The sequence below is a fragment of the Phalacrocorax aristotelis genome, chromosome 12, assembly GCF_949628215.1.
Source record: "Phalacrocorax aristotelis chromosome 12, bGulAri2.1, whole genome shotgun sequence".
Classification (NCBI taxonomy): domain Eukaryota; kingdom Metazoa; phylum Chordata; class Aves; order Suliformes; family Phalacrocoracidae; genus Phalacrocorax; species Phalacrocorax aristotelis.
The window spans coordinates 8,712,434-8,728,031 of record NC_134287.1 but is presented as its reverse complement, the minus strand read 5'-3'; the positions used below and the strand labels follow the sequence as shown (position 1 = coordinate 8,728,031).

Sequence of the window (15,598 nt, the reverse complement as noted above, 5' to 3'; positions counted from 1 at the left end):
TGTCCTAAGCCTCAACGTATTTTTCCATGCTGGATGCCTTGTTTTTGATTTTTTTAAAGGTTTTTAGGGGAAAAGGAATCAATTTATCTCAGAGACGTATTTTGGAAAAAGCATTTTTTGACAGTACCAACAAATGTGTATGATCATTTTGTTGCAAAGCACGAGAACTACCCCTTATGAGAAGGGTGATGAAGATTAGCAAAAAAGTGCCCTGGAGGTCAAGGGAAAGTCTTTCTTTCGATCATGAAAATGCTTTGCTGAGTCAGAAGCCTCTGAAAGTCACTGTTTGTCCACAGCCTTTCAGAGAAAGGCAGAAAAAGGTACTGAAGAGCCCTTCTTCATTAAGCATGTCCCAGCTCAAGGTAGCTCTGCCCCAAACACAGAGCAGAGGTAGCTAAGGAGTAGTTTTCCCTCTGATCATTCCTCTGAGTGGTGAGGGATTACTATGGCACCAGGCACATCAGGACTAAAGGCAAGGAAACTCTCCAGCGCTCTCAGCATTTCTGCTGGAAGCCAGGCCATGTGGAGGAGGAGGAGAAGGAATTTGCCAACTTGAATGAAGGGAAGGAGAGGAACGCAGAGATGGGCCAGGATGAGGGAAAGGCAGAGACACAGGAAAACAAGACAAGGGCAGATCAGAGGCCAAAGCCAGAGGTGACACAAAGGGCAGGGAGACTGGAGAAGAACCCCATTTCCACAGCCTCAGCATCCACATGCTGTCTACTGGATGTTGCAAACCTATTGGCACAGGAGACAATCAAGGAGCATCTTCCAGGTGCAGGAGAATAATACCCCACGCCGCTGTGAGCTCCTCAGCTCACGAGGTCACACAGAACTTGTGCTGAGAATCAGAGGGTGCCAACCGCAAGTGAACCATAGCCTCCATCTGCCTAACAGGATTCGTTTTGAAACAGAGTAAATTACATGGAAAAACCCCCTCTACACTCAGACCAGTAACATCAGGCATACAAAACTTTGGAAATGGCTGCACAGAGATTGCCTGCCCCATGCTAATTTGGCCCGAGTGTACATCTGCTGAAACAAATCTGTAATCACAAGATTGCCTGCTGTTTTTCTCCCACAAGACCTCTGCCCTGTTCAGTCCCCAGGATGGTTCTGCTCACTGAATGCAGCGTCATCATTTCTTTTCATTATCATTCATGCTGTTTCCCCGTTCCCTCCTACTCTCTTCCCCTTTATTTAGTACGCTCCATCCGACTACTGCCAGCATGCATTACACTGCAAGTACCTAATCTTACTGTCCTTACCACTTTCACAGCCTCTGATGTGCTCAACCTCACATTTCTCCAAGGCAGGGGAATGCTCCTCTCCATGCAGCAGAGGGGGGTGGGAGGCTAAAAGAAACTAAGAGACTTAACGAAGTCATGGAGAAAACCTGCAAGAGCAGGGAGCTGAACATGGATCTTTGACTCCCAGTCTGACCCCCGATCCCAGAGCGATTCTTTCTCTCTCCTGACTGAATTTTAATCTCTTCCTGAAATTGTTTCTGGTGTTCATCTGTGGAATGGGAATGCTTGGCAAGCACTGAATTAATCTTCACAGGATGACTGGAAGAAGGTTTTCCTGAATAGATGGGGGGAAGTTAGTGAAATCTGAGTCTGAATGTCCATTTCTTGGGGGTGTCCCTCTCAAGAGTTGCAGGTCTCTATTTTCCAGCCCATTCAGCCCTGCAGGGTACAGGGGTATCCACAGAGGAATTCCTCCCCGCCTCCTCCTGCCACCAGGATCACAGATCAGATCTCAGGCCTTGAGCAAGCCATCCAGAAAAGGAGGAACACAAACTCACTTGCCACCTGAGAATATTTTAGCTTAAGACTCTGGAATAGCATTGAGAAAGAACAGAGTAGTAGAGGCAAGGACAGGATCCAACTCCCCAAGGCAACATTTAACAGGCTTTGCCATGAGACTATTGTGATTTTTCTGCAATTACCTGCTTCATTCACCACACACCTTCTAATTTTAACAAACAAACCAAGTGGAAGTCCTATAGGCAAGAGTCTACTATACTCCACACTCCTGAGTCATCTTCCAAACATGCTGCATCTTTGCACTGAATGAGGCAGGCATGCTTTGTAAAAAATATATATGATCCTTCAATTAAATATAGTATTGAAATACACATGTGTAACAGGGGCAAGGCTGAAGTGCAGAGGTATTTCTTAAAATCTGTGTACTAGATTTTGCAGTTAACAAAGACTCTCTAACTATAGGTTTGTTTTTACTGCACTGTATTGGCTCATATGTCAGAGTCTGCAGCAATATCTGATGTGTAACATGTACGTTGCACATGATCAAAGACCTGAGTGTCATCTTCTTCCCTAGAACAATGACTGCCTAAAGCAGCAAGAGCAGAAATTATCTAAAGGTAATGTTAAACAAACCTCCTTCTCCCCTCTGGGGAGAGTAAGCAGTCCAGGTGAGCAAGGTAGGAGGGGAGAACAGTCTGCTTTGTGCTAGATGGGCATAGAGCTCCACATAAAAGCAGAGAAGCTTTGCAGAAGCATGTCCTGACTCCCATCACTGGAGACTTAATGATGGTAATTCCCAAAGGATGATGCATGCTGACAGGCTTTGACATAAACTACCCCAGGATAATATTAATATGTATTAAAGGTTCAGGCAACTTTATTGGGACAGGCTTGATCACTAACACATTTCAACAGAGTGTCTCTATCATCTGCCAGAACATAAGGGAGGGAGAACACGCACAACCTCACCTTGCTTCGGGTAGGTTCAGAGACAAACAAGATTGACCTGTGATGAATTGCATGCTTGGCACAGCTCATATGTTGGACTGAGAACCTTGGACACTCCACCACAAATATGAATGTCACTGTGGGGCAGTTAATGTCAGAGTCTGCCTGCATGATCAGCATCCTTAACCCTCCAGCATGGGGCCAGACACCTCCTGCACAGCCTTTCTCTGTGCATCTGGAACATCCACCCCTTGGAAAGGAGAGGAGAGGTGCTTAGGAGGCAGTGTGGGGGCTCTGCTGTCACAGCACTGGGGGATGGGGGAGTGGAAGAAAGAACCGCGGAAGCCTTTGATCATGTGTAATGTTAATGCAAGTGTTACACATCAGAGACTTTGCCACAGTAACTAGCATATAAACAGGAGTCTAGTGTTAACAAGGAGGACTTCTTGAATATGTTTGTACACTTCTGAGTCAAAGCAATTTCCCTATTCAACAATACATGACACAGTGGAAGAAGTTCAGAAATAAACCAGCCTGACATGCTTAGACCTTTAACAGAATTTAGCTTTTTCGAACTAATTCAATGTTACTTAAATGAAAAAAAGAAAAAATTCAAGTACTTGGGAAAGGTGTCAATTTGACAGCTCTGGAGAATGAAATAATCTAATCATCCCCAGAGCACAGGCAGCAGCAGGCCAGGCTTGCCCTACTAACATGCCTCAAATGTGACCTGGAAAGACTGTTGATAGAAATGGGGCGTACAATCTCCATGGCCTAATGACTCCTTGCCTTTTCTGCTGAGACTGCTAAAACGGCTCCCACCGAGTACCAGCTGCAGTGGTGATAGGGACACCTGTCTGGTAGGAATGGTGCTGGGACCTGCCAAACTCCTGTCATCTGCTAACCCTCCACTGGAGCCCAGCGACTCAGCTCATTGCTCAGCCTGGGCAGTGGGGGCTGACGGACTGTGCAGCAGCTCTCCGGCCCGTCCCACCCTGGACACACTCCACTCCAGCCCACGAGATGTAAACAGGAGGTACTGTGTTTAGTCTGCAGCTTTGGGCTTTCACTATACCAAAGCTCAGGCTCAAGAGAAGTCACTCTCTGGCTGCTGCAGAGTCGAGGCCAGGATTTTTCAGGCTCTTATTCCTCCCCTAAGATAGGAAAAAAGTCCACAGGAGGAGATGCCTGCCATCTCTCTTCCTCTCCACGGTCCCTCCATTTACTTGTCTTTGCAACAAGCCCCTGTATTGCAGTGATCTGCTTTCAGCCGCCAACTCTCCTTGGAGCTCATTGCTGTGCTTGGGGTCCCAAGCGAGTGAGCAGGAAAATCCTCTCTGGGCCTTGCTGTAAAAGCTTGGTGAGGCTTGCCAACTTGGCCAGCCCAGGCTGCAAGAGACTAAACCAAACACAGCTTGCCTCCTTGGAAATTTTATCCACCACAACTTCTTTTACTTCTGAACTAAAGCCACATGAACCACCCTCCTCCGCTCCCAACACCACAAAGGACTGCTGAGCATGGATCAAGCCTCCCATTGCATATTAAGCCAAGAGCCTCAGACACTCCCACACGTATCTCACACAACTGGGTGCTCCTCCTCTTGTCCCAGGCTGCTTTTAGCCTCCCCTTCCTCCCCCACAGAGCTGGTCACATCAGATGAGAACATCGAATAAGTTGATCTTGTGTAGGAGACAAAAGAGGGAACTTGCTTCTCCCTACCCCACAGAATCCAGCAATTCTCCACCTTTCTCTCCCACCTAGTCCAAAAAACTTCCATAATTTTCAGCAAGCATGGAAGCAAACAGGTTCATAAGGGTTAATATTAGTTACATGTCTGAATGGTGACCTAATTACTGTCATTCTTCACTGTTCAGAAGTTACCTGATTACTCTACACATCAATACATTTCGAGATGTGCTGTAAATGCAAACAAACACTCTTATGTTTGGAGTTAAGAGTCACAAGATTCTGTGTATCATGTGTTGGCAAGCACAGGAACCAACAGCAAATGACCCACCCTTAAACCTGACCGTTTGCTGTTAATCATTACAGGAGTGCTGCACTTTCCAGTCAGTACAATCAAAGCATGCAAGCTCTTTGAAAATCCCTACGCACATGATGATTCTAGCCAAGATCAGCTCCTTTACAAGTTGTACAGATCTCAAGGTATGATGTCCTCCAGACGGTTGAATAGGGGCAGCAGAATGCCTTGAAAACAAGTCACTGGAAGGTTAACTGCAATATTAAAACAATCCCCCCCCCTTACAAACAGAAGAAGCAGGAATGGCACAGTAACACTGAATGCAAAGACATACTGCATGAATGTAGTCCCTCAGAGGTGGGCTTTTCTGCATAAACACATTCCCCAAAGCTTTTTTCTTCTTGCAATATGTTTATAACCATGAAGAAACTCAAGGTTAGACTAGCGCTATGCCATTGTATCTTTAGTGCATCACTGCTCTGTGGGGCTGACTCTCAGGACCAAGCAGATGGGGAATTTCCAAGGAAAATCTGGGATACAGAAAAAATCTGGGTGCAGGAAATGTGTGGGTACTTCAAGCAATTATGAGCTTTTGCCAAAGCATCAATAGGAAAGCACTAAAACTGAAAGAAGCTGTGCGCTCTGTGCTGCTCTCTTGTTAGGGATGATGTAAAACTGAGATCTTGGCTCTGCAGGATCACAGTCCCACAGCTTTCTAGCTCTTCTGCCCTGGCTCTGTTCTTGTTTAGGTCATTCCACTCTGCCTCCCCAAATTCCCTTCTGGAAGAAATCAAGAGTAAATACAGCCTGTAAAGTGTTCGCTGACTCCAGGAAATGGACACTACTGTAGTCACAGATTATTTTTGAACTTTCCAGCCACTGCTTATCAATTTGAGTTCCATTAATATAAATAGTAACAGTTCACCATTTTTTTTTTTTAGTCCATAATTACTGAAAATATTATGCAAGAGCTATGAGAGATGTTGCAGCAGAAAATACAGGTCTGTTACACTTTTAAACCACATACGCCCTTAGCAGAATCATTTTTAGGACGCAGTAAAGGAGGAAGGGGAAGGAAAGGGAAGCAGGCTCTCTCACTTGTAACCAAGGTCCGTGTGCTGCATAGGGGTGCTCTTCCGTAGCAAAGGCTCCTTCTACTCCCGTTGATACAAACGTGATTGCTGTATCCCCTGTAATACTTTTATATGTAAAGTGCCGTCCATGTAAGAGCCTTCCCCTGGGGAATAAAACATATATACGTGAATTGAGAGGGCGTGAGCAGCATTCAACAGAGTTATGCAGATATATCTCTATAGCTTCTGCCATCAGCATAGGAAACCATTTTGAAAAGGCAGCAACTACTAACTTTTCAGGAATAGATGAATGATTTGCTCCACAAAGCAGGCCACGAGCCTCCTTCTGAGGCAGGGAGTTCCCCCTTATCTCTCTCCTCAATTTCAGGGCCTTTTTACAAAATTAGAGTACATCTAAATCCTGCTGCATGCCTATCCCCATGACGTATGTAAGGGCAGGGTACTGCCAGTCTTTCAGTAAGATGAAAACTACGGAAGAGAATCCAGATTCCACATCAGCTGGGAATGTGAAGACGCATTTCTAAGCAAGCTTATCAGTGGGGCCATGACAATACCTAGTAATCCTTTTCCCTGGTGCTTGACAAAAGCAACCTGTATTATTTAAGCAAACGCCTAGAAAATACACATACATGACCATCTACGGCATCACTTCACTTTTTTCATTCAATGCTTTCCACAGGGAAAATCATGGCTCTGGTATTTAGGCTCAGAGCATGTGTGACATACATACATGGCTTCCAACATGTAAGGGGGAAAACTTCAGGTAAGACACATAACACTTAACAGCGCCACAGTTGCTTGATGAGTTACTGCTGGCCAGCAGAGCTGTGGTAACTGATCAAGACAGACTGTTCACGCATTTGTGATGTAAAATAAAGTATGTTCATGTTAACTATCCCATTGGTTACTCAATAGGCACAGGCAAGCGTGCACCTGCTGCTGATAACTCTGATACTACAGACATGTAACTCATTAAGCTAAAGTAACTTGGTCACCTGCAGTCACTTGTCTTTACCCCACAGTTTATGTTAAGCTCTACATTTGCTGCAGGTATTTTTAAAAACAGCGCTGTCTGAAACTGTGGAAACCTAGAAAAGTCACACAGCCTGAACCTTCAAAAGACAACATGTAGAGTATGCATGCAATGTTTTGTTCCTTCAGTCATGCAAGTGACATAATTTATCTAAAAACCACACTTGCATGCATAAACTGACTTCAGACAGGCTTTGCGTAGCCACTTGTGTCTGAGTCCATAAGCCAGAATTAACAAATTAAGAGTTTTCTTCGACAGAATATAGTAAAACATCCCTACTTTATCACCGAGTTACCAGCGTTAGACTCATAAAAAAATCCCCATACTAACCCTGTCCTATTTCAGCACTCAAATACACTGGAGGACATAAAAAGAATGAGAAACAATCTTACCATGATGAACACACATGCAAAGAATCATCTGTTCCTAATGTGTTTTGGCAAAATATCTCAGCTCTGGCCTTTAAAGACCCATTGCATGCATGTCTGTATGGTGAAACAATGCCACAAGGCAAAAGCGGCATGTTAGCACAAGCTGAGACGGAGGATGGCTTCACTCACCTTAGACAGAGGGGAATTAGAGCTCCAGACTCCTGGTTAAATTTCAGGTGTACACTCTCCAGCTGTCTTGTGCGGATTAGCTCATGAGGAATGATAGCTGCTGAGCTCTCGCTTTCTAAACTGTCCTTACGGCTTCTAGGAGAAGAGACAAAATGCATGTATTTAGTATCCCAGTGCTGTGTACTATTTCTGCTGTGTTTCGGAGTGATTGTGTGAATACTGAAGGACACAGGAGCAAACTGTTACGAAGACAGATCTGAGTTTTCATCACCCCTACAGAGATGCAGCCTCCCTCAGACTACCAGTCGCAGCATGCAGCTCTTCACCTTGATTTGATGACCTAGGATCTGAATTGGTGCATAAACATGGCGCGTACCTTCCCAGCATACAAGAAATAAAATTTCTGGGAAGAACTGAAGCAAAACTACACTCTCCAAAACCCCAAACCACTATAAAATGTCTTGGGAGAATTACTAGGTGCGCCTCCCCTCTGGTTTTTGCTTTATCTTCAGGATTTTTTAGGCAGTGTCCTGGAGGAAGAGTTGTCCAGTCCTTTGTGCCCTTGCTCGAATACCTTTGAGGTCTGAGGCATCCCTACAATTGTCTCCAAATAATTTCTTTCCGTAGTTCAACCAAAAGGTTTTGAGAACACTCCGCTTCCACCAGCATCAAGCAAAACAGCCAAAAGATGGACTCTACATGCGACAAGTAGGACATCCACAGATTGCTTTCCCTTGTAAGTGGGGCTGCTTTAAGACAATGCAGCCTTGCTTTCTTATTTATTCATTCATTTCTGCAAGGACAGCATATTTTGAAGCTATGACTAAAGGTTACGTTGTTACATGATTAGGAACTTAGCCAGACAGAATCCTGGTATATCTCAAAATACTTGACCATAAACGCTTTATACGTTCAAAGAGCATCATCATAATCCCTTACTTGATAGTCCAGAACAAAGAACGAAGGACTGGGGGTGTTACAGTTTTTTCAGATGACATGGACTGATGTGATATCTGATATGTGATTTATATTTTTGTGACCCAGTGTTCCACATGAACTTAATAGAAGTAAGACTTTGTTAAGATAGTCCTTATAACACAGAATCACCAAAGTGGGGGACGGGGAAAGCAGGAGGGAGCTGAAACATGCCACGTTGCAATGTGGTTTCGTTGCGCCACACAGACCAAAAGCCAAAGAAGGTTATCAGGCTGTGGCTCCATTTGGGAACACCGTTAAAACAAGCTTGGATCCTTTCTCCACCCAACCAGAGCCACCTTTAACATACATCTGGAAATAATTGTAAAGAAACAGCTTGACCCTCATGAGCTGAGTTAGATCACACCTCTACTTAATTTTACATTTGGGTGCTGTCCCAAAATTACTCCCATCCACCACACACATAGTAACACAGTTCAGTGTGGCTTCCAAAGCAGATCAGCCTATTGCCTCTGCCAGCTCACCTAGCCCCAGGTGAGCCTTCCACCCAGGCTGCTGAGCTGCCCACTCTGAATAAGGATAAAATCTAAACTGATAGCTCACAGTGCCTTCTGCAGATATCCTGCATGGCCAGGTCAGAGACATGAAGGAAAAAATATCAGAGCAGCTCAGCTCCCTGCAAGATAAAACCTGTAAAATGTGTCCCATATTCTTCTGCCTTAGCAACACACAAAAGCAATAATGGACCCAGCAAGGACACAGTAGGTCAGGATACAGCTCAAGCGTGGGGTGGGCTGATAGACTGACAGTCAGCAGAGTGTCAGTCTGGTGGGTTAACCCTGAAGCAAAGACATGACATGCTTTGTAGTCTATAGGTGGCACTTAGAGCTGTGTTTAATCTACTTCAGCAAACATTTTACAACTCTTTGTACGTGGGGTCTTCAAAGAGTGGAGTGGGCCAGCATTTTGCAGGCTGATTACCTGAGAAGTGCAGTTACAGTTGATTAATGATCAGTTGACCTTAAGCTAAGCTTTGCCTCAACTTCCTTATCAGATCTTATATACACAGTGAGCTGTGGGAAAGTCAGCCTGTGGTCTACCACTTCCAATCATTCATTTATCAATCCCTACCAAAAGGGTCAGCCATTAGCAACACATGATTTTAAAGCAGGCCATAAGCTTGCACCCCTTAAATGCAGTTCCAGAGTTTACATGCCCTGGAGCAGATCAGGAGTTTTACAGCAATGTTATTGCTTCAGACAAGAGACACTGCCCTTCTCACCTGGACTGCCTAAGTGCACCAGGAATGTCCCGTAACACAGCCTCCCAGGCAATCGCTACCTTAGGTCCATGCTTCGGAAGGACAGACAGCTGCAGAACAGTTCCCCATACCCCATGGCTCCTAACCTCCTGAGCTGAAGGTGGGTTTTTAGGTCTCCACCATGTTAGCCAGTACAGCGGCTAGCACAATGGGGCCGCGGTCCTGAGGGGAAATGGCCTCCGTTTGTTAATGTAATAATAGGAATGACGACAATATTCTGAAGGGGCAAAGCTTTCTAAGTCTTATTAAAAACAGCAAATGCTGTTTGTCATTACATGCTCAAGAGAGGATGTTGACTAATGTATAACTATCAAATGGAACTGTCATGACTTTAAGGCTGTCAATAATTATGACTTCACATTAATAAGTAACCAGCCCTTCTGTCAAAAAGGTGAAGGAGTGAAGCAAAATGGTAGTTAATACTTTGAATGACATGAAATTATTAATCCTTTCCACAAAACTTTTCCAAAATAGTCACGGTCTTTGTATTTCTTGTTTCACTTTAGTGGAGCTCTCACAATCTCAGCTACTTGAAGTTAAGGGTAAAACTCCAATAGCAGGAACCAAATAACCTTCTATCTAAGCTATACATTTCTAAGCCAGAGTTTTGTGTGATGGGCACTTCTGGACATGTTATGGACTGCGAATAACACAAGGCCACAGTGCCATCACTTTAAGAGTCTGGAACATGTCGCATGACACAGGGACACGGCAAGACCCCCTGAAATTCTCCCTTTGGGAATGGAAATCCTTGTGCTGACCCTTTCAAAGGGTGATGGCCCAGATGAAGGGTCAGTAGTACTTCTAGGTTGTTATTATTAAAAAGTTCATGTCGTAACACATGCTGCCATCCACAGCTTGTAGTTTTCAGCCTCAGAAGAAAATGTAGAAAAAGTTTGCTTTCTAACACTAACATCCCTGGGTTTACGACTGTCAGTTACCCATAAGCCTTTGCTTCCTCCACCCCATCACCAAATAAATCAGCAGCAAAAGCCAGTGGAGTTTTATTTGTTATGACTAAGATCTAGCTGACTATCACGTAAAATGTTGCAAACTTTGTCTATTCCAGATTTAATACTTCATCCAACCCACACAAAAAAATTCATGTTTCTCAGTGTCCAGAAAAAACAAGTCTGCAAAAGCCAGGGCTGCTGCATTAGGAAAGGCAGTAGATTTAAATGGAAGCAGCATGCCGGAAATGCCCCAGTTTAAGGATTGCACATCTCATGTTTTGTGAAACTGGAGGGGAGTTGAAGGAGATTAAAGCACATTTCCCTCTGACTGGGAGCTTGTGGGAGGTGTAAACGTGGGCAGTTGTCAGATTAATTCTTTAGATGATTACATTCTTTTTGTTTCTCTAAAGCTGTTTGTAGTTGGGTTTGATGTCTCCTGTTCTGGGCAAGTGTATTGCTGCAGTTACCAAGGTGACTTTAGCTGACTTTCAACTATTTTTTCCAGCTTTGGTTTCTACCAGTAGTCTGCTTCTGCGCAGAGGAGAGAGGAAGGAAATTATGTTTGTTGGTTTTTTTATTTTTAAATTTTGTGAATGCTGATTAACAGCCCATGAACTTAACCAAAGCCTTCTTTTTTTTTGAGAGAGAGAGATGGGTCAAACCTTTGCAAAGGTGTCCCATGTGGCTTGCAGCTTCCCCAGACCTGTCAACAGGGAAAAAGGGCCTGAGAAGACTACATGTCCCAGCGTGCTGTGCTCCTTCTTGATGTGAGCAGCCACATGCTGGAACCTGTAGCCTCCCGCGGCCCTCTCTTTGTATTAAAGATGAGGGTGGCTGCAACCTGCTTAATTTTATGCCAATTAGCAGCAGCCCATGGGGATCCTGGAAAACTGCCAGTGCAATCACTGGGTTGCACAAAGTTTGGATGTCCCCTCCTTATAAGTCATGCTTATAGCAACCTCTCCTCAAGCAACCCCACTGGCAGTTATTTTATTGGATTCAAGAATAACCAGGTTGATCAATTTAAGAAAGGTTTATTTATTCTTGCATTTGTGTTTTGCTTTATGATCAGAGCACTTGATATCACAGATCTGTCATGAAGGGAGCTCTCAGTTGCCTTCCAAACTCTGTCGCTGACATGGAGCATAATTTTGCTGCATTTCCAAGTTACCCTCCCAGGTACCAAAATCACAAAGAAGCCCTGGCAACGGCAGGGGTTCTTTGTAGGAGCGGGTGCGCACTGCATCACTAACCTGAGTTACAAGTCACTGCTCCTTGCTTCCTTGGTACAAAACCCAGCACCGTGAGTTACCAAATGCAAACCATTAGTACAAGCTTACATAGCTGGGAGAGAAAGGCTGGACCACTTCTGCCCCTCCCCTTCTTCCCCTCCCTACCACGGCTATTTCAAACCTCCTCACTCCCTAATGAAGATATGGTCAAAGATCACTTAAATGCCAGCAATCTTCCAGTGTCTTTCCCACAGTTTCCCCTGAAGGGCAAACCAGCAGTTATGGGAAAGAGCCCTAAGCATCTTGGCACACATTGTTAAGGGACACGTCACAGACACACAGAGACAAGTGCAGAAATGGGGAGGACACGGTTACACAGCTCCTGCTGTGGTCACACTGAAACAAGGCTAGCTTGATTGCTCAGAGCTGGGTGCTCATCATCCTGGTTAAACCGGATGGTGAAGATGTTCTATGTGCACTTCCTGGCACGGAAGAACTCCAAGGACAATGCCAGTAGAAACAATCTTCTTGCCACTCACATATTGCTTTGGAAAGCTGCGTAATAACTACTGTCAGTGCTTGCAGGGGCCAGATTGTTCCAAGACCTGCAGCTGAACTGGGATTCAGAGATTTAGGCTGTGCCACTGGCACTCTGCAGACCCATGGGCAAAGTCAAACAACTCTTTTTATGCTTCGGGTTCCTTGCCTGTAAAATGCAGACATTTTTGCACATACGGCTGTTGCAAGGATTAAGTCAATGTTTGCAAAGCACTTTTAGATTCTTAGATGGGGAAAGCTATGTAGGAGTGCAAATTATTAGCACGGTGACCGCTCTGCACTTCTGACGCTGGTTTTCCAGACATTTGCTTTCCTAGTTCACAGGCTTGTCACCCAGCACTCAGCCTCATGCTGAGACACTCCCTAAAGTATATTGCCTCCCCCCATTCAGCATTCCTTACTCAAGACACCGCTGAATGGTGTCTCGATGAGAGAGCACGCCTAAATAAGCAGGACTGGATTGGAAACTTGCTGCTTAGTGGTTGCAGAATCAGAAAGTCTAGCCAGAACCAGACAGTTTCAGAGAATGCTAAAATGCTCCCCTTTATGTAAAAGTTTGCCTCCAAGAGCTGAAGACAGGAAACCAGCTACACAGACAGCAGCTCCCCTCTGCCCAAGTAAAGCAGCAATCAAAACCAAGTGCAACTGGGAGAGGCAAAGTGCAGACTCGTCTTGAAGCAAATCCTACATCTTGATACTACGTCAGAGCTTCCTCAGAAACGCTGCTCAGATGGAGCTTGTTAATGTGCATTAACCCACTGCTACTCACTGAAAGGAGAAATCACTGTGCCCTATTTACCAAGTCACGGGAACTACACAGGCAGGGGACTCCAGTCCTGCAAGTGGTGTGCCACTGTTACTTGTGCACTCCAAACCAGGCACACTGTGTGTCAGTCTGGTGTTAACCTTTGCTTCTGGAGTGACACAACTACTCCCTCTTCTCACAAGGGAAGGGCGACAACCTGAGATGCTCAGGATGCAGTGCACTAGAAGGTCACAGGCAGGACAGTCCTGCCAGCCCCACCTGTTGTTCTTTGCTCTTTGCTGGGAACCTGCCTTCATTTCCCTGCACAGCTGGAAACTGTTTAGGGCAGGATGGAATTAGCACACGGGCACAGAGCTACCATATGTTCAGGTTTACCTTGACTCAACCTGTCTTTCTGCCTGGAAATTGAACGCAGATGGGATTTGAGGTCTCTGGGGCATCCGCTGTTTGTCCCTAGACAAGTGACCACTGTGCATAAGGGGACCTGCACACACACAGTTATCTGGGAAATCCCAGACAGAAACAAGGGAATCGGGCATGTTGGACCACACTGCTTTATCCTTCTTGAGAAGAGGGAGAGCAATAAACAGCAGAGAGATGCTGGAAGAACCTTGTCAAAGTAACACAGCCTTGAGAGACCTTTTTCCACCACTTAAACCTCACCTTCAGACACTGGGGATGCGTGTGGGCATTACTTGAATTATGGCACAATGAAATGTAGCAATTACTGATAATTTAAGCCTCAATATGTGCAGTAATGCAGTGGGCTAGCTCCAGGTTTCTACTCTATGCCTCAGCTCACAGGAGCAGTAGAATGGTCTGAGTCAGCCATGGGGCAGAAAAACATCACTTTCAGCAACGCTGTGTGATCAAGGGGACCCTTGACGGGTGGAAAAGGTCAAGAATTCCCTTATCCCAACCCTGGCTCTCACTGCAACTGTGGCAAATTAACTCCTCTGTCCTCATCTGTAAAGTGGAAATACTACTCACCTACCTCACAGGAGAGCACAGAGCTAATTGCCAGGGACAATTAAAGACTCGGCCCCAGAACTTACTACATCAAGAAATTAAAGAGCGAATGAAGCAAGACTCTAGAAGTGTCACTGATCTTTGACATCTGGAGCTTCCAGCCCACTGAGGTCTTAACAACAGCAGCATTTAGTCTGACATCTAAATGTTCCTCACTGGTAAGAGCTTGCCGTATCCAACAAGAGTGCATCTGCACAGTTTGGGAGACAGGGAGCCTTGCCTTTCCATCTGTCTGAGCAGCACCTACCAAGCTGATGGGTCCTAAGAAATAAATAATGTGCCACTGTAAAGTACATTTGTATTCATACACGCTTCATTTTTCCAAGCAGTAATCAAGAGTATTATGTTACCTATGGTCGAAATGATTAGTCATGTTTCCGAAGATTAATTTACATGTTCTTTTGTTTAATGCATATGAACTGATTTAATGGCTGCTTATGAACTGAGCTAACAGTCATTTTGAGAAACAGATGTCCGATGCAGTTTTAAGCATTAAGAGTGCTTTTATTCATATCCTTAGGAGAAAAAGGGCTACACAGTCTACAGTAATAACACTAATGAATCAAAGTACTACAGCTGCCCAACAGGGTTTTGACAGAAACCAGCTTTTTCTCAAAGGAACTTTTTTTTTTCAGAACTCTGGGACAGTGAACAACTGGTAATATGCATGCTTAACATGTAAGTATGTGCTTTGCTGGAGCCAGAACACTGAATCAAGCCCTATCTGCAACCAAACAATGTGAGGCTTTTGCATAACCGCTGAAAACTAACTACACAAACACAGGGAAATCTGTGTGGAATCTGGATCTTCCACATTTTATACAAATAAATATTTGAAAGTTTGAGTGTTTCTGATACTGTTTTGTGATGCTGAATGCAGAACAGGTTGTCTGCTTTAAACCCTGACAGATTATTGTGTGTGGGTGGTAGAGTTAGGATAAAAGAAAGGGAAGAAAACTACTAGGAAAGCCTGCAAATCTATGATAAATAAACAGCACATTCCTCTTCTGCATGAAACCATTAGAGTCTGTGTCAGACTAACATCCTAATGTCAGCTGGGTGCAAATTTGATGGCCTGGGGTTCTGCAGTGCTCCTATGGAAAGTAGATTTGGAACAATTTGCCGTGCCCCAACAGAGGTTTTCTGTCAAGTTCCTGAGGAGCCTCTAATGCACCAGTTATTCACAGGACCCTTGCAACGAACCACGGGTTTGATACTTTATGGTCTGGTGTGTACAGTGCAGGATATGATTACACACAAGCCTGCTTCCCATCAGCCAGCACCTTGTAATCATTAACATATTTATCCTTGTGGTGCCTCAAGAAGATGACATTGTTATTAGTCCCATTTTATAGATTCAGAACTGAAGCTCAATAGCTAAATGACTTGCTTTTGGTTACACAAGATTTACAGTGAA

At 44.6% G+C, this 15,598-nt stretch overlaps 1 protein-coding gene across 3 annotated transcripts in view; it reads right to left on the bottom strand.

The window, feature by feature from the left end:
- The window catches only part of SUFU (SUFU negative regulator of hedgehog signaling), a 98,467-nt gene that overhangs the window by 17,440 nt on the left and 65,429 nt on the right, over window positions 1–15,598 (bottom strand). For all 3 annotated transcript variants that reach the window (XM_075108159.1, XM_075108161.1, XM_075108162.1), the window contains 2 exons: window positions 7,387–7,521; window positions 5,798–5,936 (listed from right to left, as the gene is read on the bottom strand). In XM_075108159.1, coding sequence (XP_074964260.1) covers window positions 5,798–5,936; window positions 7,387–7,521 — 274 coding nt within the window. The remainder of the gene's footprint in view (window positions 1–5,797; window positions 5,937–7,386; window positions 7,522–15,598) is intronic.